The sequence below is a fragment of the Idiotropiscis lumnitzeri genome, chromosome 13 (genome assembly GCF_059441095.1).
Source record: "Idiotropiscis lumnitzeri isolate Australia: NSW breed Sydney's pygmy pipehorse chromosome 13, RoL_Ilum_1.0, whole genome shotgun sequence".
Lineage (NCBI taxonomy): Eukaryota > Metazoa > Chordata > Actinopteri > Syngnathiformes > Syngnathidae > Idiotropiscis > Idiotropiscis lumnitzeri.
Genome location: NC_142403.1, coordinates 822,654 through 832,500, shown reverse-complemented (window position 1 = coordinate 832,500; position 9,847 = coordinate 822,654). Strand labels below are relative to the sequence as shown.

Genomic DNA, 9,847 nt, shown 5'->3' with positions numbered 1-9,847 from the left:
TTCCAGCTCAGGCCTAGAGTGGGTTCAAGTGGATTGGTGCGGCTTTGGCTGAGCCATTGGTCGGCAGAAGGTGGCTCGGCCTCGGTGGGAAGATGGGCTATTACTGCAGGCTGGTTAGTTGCCCACTGCCGGAGATCAAATCCTCCATCAGCCAACAAAGTTCGCAATTGGTCTGCTCTCTGTTTAGCAGTCCAGATGTTGGGGAAGGTTTCGAGGCAGTTGTCAACATAAAAACTCTGCTGAACTGACTGCAATACTTCGGGATGGCTCTCCTTGTAATTGCAAGCATGTCGTTGAAGAGCAAATATGGCACAGCAGGGGCTACTTGTCGTGCCGAAGGGTAACACTTGCCATTCATATACATCTGGAGGGTCTTCACAACGCATGTCTCTCCAGAGGAACCGCAAGAGTGGTTTGCCCTTTGGGAGTAAGCGAACTTGGTGAAACATTGCACGGATATATCCACTCACTGCCACTTGATGCTGCCGAAATCGAATGAGAACACCTACTAAGGATGGACTCAGTGTAGGCCCAGGTAGAATCTGGTCGTTCATGGAGACTCCTTGAGGTCGAAACAAACAGTTGAAAACCAATCGTGGTTTATTGTTATGACAAACAAGATGGTGTGGAGGATACCATCCTTCTGCAGACTGGTTTACTTCTTCACGGTTAAGTATTTTTGTATATCCAGCGGCAATAAGCTTGCCGATCTCATCTGAGTAGATAGTGGCCTTCTCTGGATCCCTTTTCAATTGTTTCTCTGTGGCTCTGAGATGAGCTATGACTGAATGTGGAGAACTGTTGAGCTTCGGATCTCCAGTCTTCCTCAATAGAGGTGTTGCATATCGGTTGACTCCTCCAACTTCGAGACGCTGGGTTTTCTTCTCCAGCAGATTCATGGCCTCTTGATCCTCGCGTGAACGGACGACCACTTTCTCATTCCGAAAAGGTAAGATATCAAGCTGCCATAGCCTTGCGACATTTTGGTACAGAAGATCCTCTGGACTAGTTAATGAAGTGAGAAGGCACTGTTGTGTTGGGGTCTATCCATCAGTACACCCTTGTGCCCCTTGTGGTGCCCAGTCTAGGGCAGTTCGAACAGCAATGGGACCACCATTGACGCCTTGACGAATTGGCTCCGTAGCTGTGATTAGATGTACATGATCTTAGCCGAGTAGCACCACTGGGCGTGCGTTATGGAATGACTTCAATGGTATTCCTTTCAGATGGGAGTAACGTTTCTGAGGCAACTCAACTAGGTAAGTTTGCTCCATCAGATCAAGACCTGCTGCGGTGAATGCTCCGTGCACATGGTACCGCTTCTGTGGGTTGTCTTGGGGAGAAATTTTAAAGCTAACCGTAACTCCTTGGAGGTGTGTAACATCTGGCCGTACGATACGTAAAGCTAGAGTCTCTGCTTGACGGCCGATGTTAAGATCATTGTCTGTTGAGCTCCATCTAATACTGCAAATGTTGCCAGTGAGTTGGATTTGTGGTGTAGCACGACAGGAACTACCTTCAAAAGCACCTGCGCTGACCTTACACTTGGCGTCAAATACACAAGGCTCTCTGTGGTCCTCGAAGGTGGAGCGATATTGAGCAGCGTCGTGAAGCACTTGGAGATGGATACTGCCACAGTCACTACAAGGTTTTTTTTAAGTTACAGGACTCAGGTGTGTAACTACGTGCACACTTCCAGCAGCGTTTTCCTTCTGTTATCCACTTGTTTATATCCACCGCAGAGTGTTCTCTTATGGTGGGCAACAACTAATGTAATGTGATTTGCTGTCGCAAAAGAGGCAGGTGACTGTGGGCGGTCTCTTGCCACTGGATGACTTGGATGTGCGAGGTTGCTAGCGCTCGGAGCCATGATATACAGCTACACTCCAGCCGTTCCCTTTAGATGAAACCTTCTCTTTTCCGTCATTTGTCGGTTTCTCCATCTGATAGCGTTGTACTAATCGACTTGAAAGGCGCTGTTGCTGGGCTTTCCCTTGGAGCCATCCATTCAGGTCTTGCAGGTTGTAGGGGTTGAGACTCATGGTGTTGAGCTTCCCTTGTAGCTGAAGATATTCAATGAACCCATCTCTGTGGTGCCTTGGTAGCTTACTTAGCAAGCGATCGACATGGGAACAGAAGTTTAATTCCATCCCTTTTGGCCCCTCCAAGGAAAGCTACATGCTGACTAAGAGGTGGACTCTGAGGGCGAAGCTTTGAAAAGTTCGTGCGTCACCAGATTTCACATCTGACATAGGATGGCAGCTATTTCACTTTGCGCCAGTTGGTGAGGCTGGCCGTACTGTAGCTGTAGGGCTTGCATGGTTGCGGAATATGGAAATGGATCATGACGGCATGACTGACCAATCATTTGTGCTTCTGGGAGTTCAAGATGCTCCAATAGACCATGGTATTTATACTTTCCTGTGAGTTCGGGATGGGGCTCAAGCAGATTATCCAAAACTCCCTCTCACTATCTGTAGTGAAATGGGGAATTTTGGGTTTAGGCACGCCATATATTGAGCGTGTTTGCAAATCAAAGTCTCGTGGAGTCATAATCTGACTTGTTGGTTGTTGTGGCTGGGCCGCTTGATTGCTATGACCCACTGCTGGGATTGATGGAACAAATGGCTTGGGTGCGGGCACATAGTGATATGGATTGTAAAATGAGGAAACCTGCGGTGGAGGATAACTCAACCGTGCTGAATAGCTGGGATAAGAAGCCATTGGCTGAGACTGCTGCAGGGACTGATGTATGGGGACAAACTCATCCTTTCTGTGAAACTGCTCAGCCATTTGTGGCTGAGATGGGACAGGTCGGATAGGGTGTTGCTGGACCACGGTTGGTGACACCATTCCCGCTGTGGTTGCGTAACCTTTGTCCTTATCCACTCCCTCCAACTTGGAAATCATGCTTACTGATGTGTCTCCTTCCACCTGAGCTGTCATGTCAAGCACTGGTGGTGGAGGGTGGACGTGTGAAAAGAGATGAAGCGATGACTGTATCTGTGGCGGTTGTGCCCTAGTCTTGGTCGTGTTGTGGTCATCTTCCTCTTCTCCCTGGAGGAATGCATTAATGTGTTCCAACAGCTCTTGACGACGACGTTGCTTTGCCTCATACTGTACGAGTGTTAGTGAGTTGTGTAATTTCCATCCTATCCTCCCTTCAACAAGTTGTCTTAGTGCTGTGGTGCTTAGTGGGTCACTTGAACTGGGACTAGGTGTAGCTCTACTGTTGGCAGAGTAAACACTCACATCTGCTTTTCCACCATCTGTTGCGGCCGCTGCTCCTTTCTGCTCCTCTGGAACCCTCTCATTGGGTTGGTAGGAAAGTGCAGACCTTTGTGGACGGTAAGGAAAGATGTAGTCCTTGAGATGCTTAGGTGTATGCAGTTGTCTCTCATGTCGCGGTTGCACATCAGGATGAGGGTGAGATGGCGAGTCCCCCGCTGATGACATATCTTGTAGGAGTTTATTAATCTGGCTCGAAGGACCTTTGTGGAGGATTTGACCTCTAAACTGGTTATTTGGATTTATTGACCTCTACAGGGGCTCCGGTAAGAGAGTACAGAGTCTTCAGTAGAACTCAACACTTTGATCAGCTTCACTGTGCAGATGTGCATACATGTATACACACAATTATATGTGTGTGTATATATACTCTCAACACAAGTAAACTGACATATATAGACATTTAAATGTTGTTTAGAATAAACCTACTACCGTTCCAGTCTATATTACTTGTATTAGCAAGTTGCCAAAAGCTGGCTACCTATTGTACAAGTTAGCTAAACACTGTTGACTAACGAATGCAAACTTGAGGAGAAAACGAGTGTATAAATAATATAAACACACATATTATTTTACTGAAGAAAGCAAGAAGAGTATATCAATATTAATCACAATGAATTAGAACAAGTATTCACATCATCATTGACTACTGCACCGCTATGAGTTGAATGACGAACAAAAACGCTAAACAGAAACCGGAAATATGAAGCGACCCTTCAAAATAAAAGACATGCCCTTCAGAATAAGACAATTAAACGCCACACATTAAACGGCTCGAAGAATTCTTAACAGTATGACATTAGCATTTTTCTCCAAATAGAAATACAAATAATTGTTGGATAATGGATTTGTGAGTATTAAGTATTTATTTAGTTCCCCCCAAAGAAAGCGACAACTACAAACCGTGCTTTAGCTTCATGAAATTATTTAAAAATTATATGACCAAATAATACAGATGTCTAGGCATTTCATGAATGTCTGAAAGTTATGATCCCAACCCTAAAAATATTTATACAACTTAATACATCTGTACATTCAAAAGATACTACAGAAAAGTGCATACATTCCGAACTAGGGCCTCTAATTGTTCTGCATGTGATGTTTTGTTTTAGGTCGTATAAAATCTCTGACTATTTAACAATTGACATCCCAGCCGCACAAATTTTGATTTTATAAAAGAAGGAAACAATTGGTCATTCATTAAGTGAAAAAATGAATTTTCCATTTTGTAGTCATAATTGCTCTTCTATGTGCTTGCGTCACAAATAATGAAGGCAACGAGTTTCTTGCCCATTTTAATGAAGCTTACGCGTTACTAACTAGTGATAACAAAGATAGCTAATTTTTAGCAAGCTAGTCATAATTATCGTATTTTTACGGCCACAAGACGCCCTGTATCAAAGGGCGCAACACCAGTTGAGGGTGCTATTTCTGTATTTGATACTTATACTGGGCGCGCCGCACTGCGAGGCGCAGGCTGGCACGCGCAGGCTAGCACGCGCATGCTAGCTCGCGCATGCTAGAACGCCAGTACTCACGTGAACAAGTGATAGCTACCAGAAGCATCACCTCAGACCAATGAGAGATGTCATGGCAACACATCTAATCGACAACATCAGGGGAGAGATTTCACTAGTCACCACATTCCTTTGAGTCACGGTTTCAAATCAAAACCAAAAATATCTCAGCATACAAGCATACAATGAAACAAAGAAATAAGATTAACACAAAACGTATCTTTTATGCCATTCAAAAAGATTATGCCAATGGCTTCTTGGGAGCCACTCAGCCTCAGCCAATTACAGTAATGGCTTCTTGAGAGCCACTCAGCCTCAGCCAATCACATGGCTGTTTGGAGCGATGTGAGTGGTGTGCTTTGGGCAGTGTGTTTTTATTTATTTTTTTTATATTTTTGCAGTCTGGCGTCTAAAACTCTGACGTTTCTTGCTTGCTATAACATGAATGATAAGACTACGACATCGTGGACACCTGCCCTTTTGTCCAGCTTTCTCTTGCACCATCTCCAAACACCGAATTCACATAATGTATTTGTCAGTCAATTAAAAGCATATATGTCTCAGACTTTGGCCAGCAGGGTGTGCTACGATGCACTCTGAATACCCTGAGGGGAAGCAGGGTCGATGGTCGAGAGAGATGCTCAGTCCATATAATAGGTGATGGTCGAGAGAGCTGCTCAGTCCATATAATAGGCGTGTCGCATAACAAGGCATCTCGTTTGTTTTGGGGAAGATTTGGGACTTTAAAGTATGCCCTATGGTCCCGAAAATACGGTAAGTTAATTCGAGACTAGTTAGCTCAATATAATGAAGCTAATTAGTCAACAACAGTTAGTTCTCACGGCGATTGCCTTGTCACTATCTGGTAATAGTGAGTATATAAGTAGCCAATTAAACTCCCCAATTGACATGCAGAGGGTAAAATTGTTTATCATATTTAAAACACACTCTTTGGCCTCCTGGGCCCCCAAAATATGTACTTTAAACTTTTTGTTCTAAAATCAATATTGTACATTTAATCCTCGTTTGGGGGACTGCTCAATGGCGTTCATGATTTGCATCAATGAAAACAAAACAAAATGCCTTTCTAGCGCTAACAAGAATGGCAAAATAAAGGACAATCCCTGCTCGTTTGACCTAGGCTACCGAAAATTGGAAGGCTCGTGTAGCACCCTGAGAAGTACAAAAAAAGTCCTTTACAGCCAAAGTCTAAAGTGTACAGGAAGTGAGTGAGCTATGAATTTTTGAATGTCATAGTATGGCCCATTTTTGCCCATTTACAAGCGTCATTTTTTTGCACTCTGATCCGAGAGGGTTCATCCGATTGCCTTAAAATTTCGGCTGTAGCATCTTAAGACCTGGGACGGGGCTTCAAAGTTTGCATTTAATATTTTCTTTGACACAATGCACAAAATGCTTAATAATTCCCCTGCACATGCTGCTAAAAATCCCAAATGTCACGTATACCGAGTCGTGACCCAAAGACATCTATAAGTTAATATTCTGTTATACACACAGCAGCACATAGTGGCGACTGTAAATTATTTTTTTTTTTCACGTACTGCACGGAGCCTGTGGAACGAATCCAACTAAAAATTTGTCAGAACAGCCTCAAGATGATGATCTTTATGCCAACTTTTGTAACTTTTCGGCAAAGGGCGTTGCCATTACAGTGCCGCAGTCTGATTATTCTCCGTGGCAACAGAAGCTCCTGGAACGTGACTGAGGTGATCCTATCTTCTCGAAATGTTTCACATTTGAGATTCCAGCCCTGAAGACATTTACCAAATTATTTTTCATCGTAGTGGTAGCGCCATCTACTGGTTCAAGCAAATAAGTCATTTTTGTTGATGGTTTCCTCTGAGCAGGTCAACAAGATTTTCCTCATATTGGCTCAGATGAGTGTTTCGGCCTTCAGGATGTCACAATACAAAATTTTTCATTTTTCGTGAAAAGCTGTGGGCGTGGCCTCGCACAGTTTGCCAATAAAACAATGCTGATTTTGAGGTCCTAAATATGAATGAAGACTCACACATCAGGCCTGGCAAATTCATCAATATTTTATTTGTTTGTCGTGCAGCTTTTTTAAAAATGGCTCCCTATCGCCCCCTTTAAATTTTCAAAGAAGTTGCCCCGAATGTACGTTTCACCTGGCTTTTTGATAATTTGATGGAGTATGCACGAGGCCAAGACCTATATAAAAGTCGTATTCTAAATTGCACAGGAAGTCGGCCATTTTAAATTGATTTCAAAGTTTGACGAGCCTTTGACAAAAAAAGCTGCTCTAAGATTTAACTTCAAAATTATTTCTCACATTTCATAATTGTAAATGCATGAAGACATCCGCAAACTTATTTTTCATTGCCACCTACTGGCTAGAGGAAGTAAATGCTTCATTCTTTGATTTTTTTTTTTTTGTCCAAACTGGTTAACAAGATCCTTATAAATGCCCAGTAGAGTATTTATGCCGTCATAATGTCAAAATACAAGATTTGTGATTCTTCGCGAAAAACTGTGGGCGTAGAAACACAAAGTTCACCAATAAATATACACTGATTTCGATAGACTAAATAAGCAGGAAAACTCATGGAACTTTGCACACATATCAGGCCTGGCAAAATCATGTTTTATTTGTTGACTGTGCGAGTTTTAAATGATGGCTTGCTATGGCCCCCTAGAAGTTAAAAAAAAAAAAAGTAGCCCCAGTGTGAGTGTCTAAGACTTTTTTTAGATCCCGGGCTGTTACATGTGCCTCCAATTTTTACAAGCGCTTGTTGATACTTGGCTTGGGAGAACATGTGAACCAGGATTGCTTTGCTAAAAACTTTATGCTCCTATTGAGCCATTTTTCTTTTTTAAATCACACAATAACCTAATGAAAAATCAATGCTGCTGTCAGGCCATAACTTGTTGCATAAGTGTTTATATTTTGGCAAATAGGAGTTGTCAAGGCTACAGCTTTGCGTAAAATTTTACAAAAGTTACAATGTGATAAAGGCTGAAAATCCCTTTCAGAATCAATACAACACAATATTGTATTGTATTGTATAACCTCGAGCAAAAGTTGGAGGCACATGTAACAGCCCAAGATCTACAAATAGTTTCAGAATACTAATCTCAAAAGTAGACCATTTTTAATTCCCTTTCACATTTATTCTTTGTTTAAAAAGCACTTGGAAAATCTCATTTAATCGATTTATTGATGGATGCTGTTACTGTTCCGATTTTATATATAGATCAACCAGGCCAAGCCAGAATGCGGCCGGCAGGCACTTGTAGAGCTCCTCATCAGACCTGTTCAGAGACTTCCTAGTGTGGCTCTACTTCTAAATGGTAACTCACACTCATATGTGCACATACCTTTACAAAATTGTGTTGGTGCATGGCGTTTCGCGTGATAAGCTTGTCTGCTTCACAGACAACGGTGCTGGGCTTAAATATTGTTTCAAACTTTTTGGGGAAAGTTCACATGTTCTCCCTGTACTTTTGTCTATTTTCTCTTCACTATGGCTTTCCGCCCACATTTAGTAGATAAGCATGCTACGCTCATGGGCTCTTGCACATAAGCTCCCACGTTGACAAAATACAGTTTCAGTTTTTGGAAAATTGTGTTATTCTTCATGTAGTGATGGAACACGCGTGGTTAGAAGTGTGCGATATGGACACAAAAATTTCAAACTGATCGTTATACATCCCAAAATAGTATTCTTTTTACATGTACAAGTTACAGGAATTTATTTGCATTTTTTATATATGAAATAAATATTTGATATCGACCACACAATAAAATGAAAAAATGATTCATCAAAGTAAAATAAAATACAAATATCCAGTGTCCATATTTGCCATTGGCCAAAATATCACTTAGTTTAACCACTTTTTAAGGCATGCAGTAAAGTGCTAAGAATTCAAATAAATACAACACAGTGCTTCAAGTAACATGCAAGTATGCCCTGTTTAAATTACTTTTTTCAGAGTTTGCGTTTTATGGATTGTCAGCTTGTTCAAAAAGTCTGACTGATGTATGAACTTTAGCGGTACCATGTAAAAACAGTACGTAGATAAGCAACAAAAATAGAATATAGTCTTGTGCATGGATGCTGTTTACAAGTCAATAGTTGGTTGCCATGTTGGCTGTATGTGCTGAGATACAAATAATGTAAAATGAAAAAAAGAAATACTGATCAGTGCAAGCTTATTAGCAGAGAAAACGTAACTACCTGTCCTCAGACGTGATGAGCGAAATATTACGCTACAAATTGTCTCTATGCGAAATCTGGTGCAAGCATCTAGTTCTTTTCATATTAATTGAGTGATGTATTTATACATTGTCCATGATCAAAAACAATATATACAGTATACACAATTTGTTTACCCTACCGTTAATATTGTCTCATAGACGTTTTGTATTGTAGCTGTTATATGACGTAATTTCGCATAACTCTACGTCTGGTAATGTATTCATGTTTGTCTGAATATTTCCTCTAATTTAATTTTGACACATAATCGCGTTCAATAGGAAATGATAAAGATGTCCTTTAATAGTCCCACAATGGGGAAATTTGCAGTGTTACAGCAGCAAAGATATAGATCTCGCAAAGTCGACGGCGTAATGTAGCCGTTAATGTACAACATTAGCAGCAGACATTCATAAAAAGCACCTATGCAAATATACACAGTATATATGTATATACAAAAATCCCCATTATATACACTTACATCCCACAACATATACAAGTCTAAGGAAACACTCCTAATGTCTGTCAATGGTACAAAGGGGAGATAAATAAAAATGCTGCAATGATAAAAAAATACTGCAATGATAAAACAAATACTGCAATGATAAGAATACTGCAATGTAAACAAAATAAATAATTGGTCAATATTTAAGTATACCATTGGATAATGTACAGTAGTAGTGTGTATTGCATCCTATGCCCACCCGTTTGTAGGCTTGACCCAATGATCTTGTTGAAAAGTCTGACAGCAGCCAGCAGGAAGGATCGGTGAAATCTCTCCTTCACACAGCGAGGGTGTAACAG

The 9,847-nt window shown here is 41.3% G+C and overlaps 1 protein-coding gene across 1 annotated transcript in view; it reads left to right on the top strand.

Moving 5' to 3' along the window:
• The window catches only part of ect2 (epithelial cell transforming 2), a 299,642-nt gene that overhangs the window by 211,660 nt on the left and 78,135 nt on the right, over positions 1-9,847 (top strand). Inside the window, 1 exon segment of the mRNA XM_088312727.1 lies at positions 8,042-8,138. Coding sequence (XP_088168853.1) covers positions 8,042-8,138 — 97 coding nt within the window.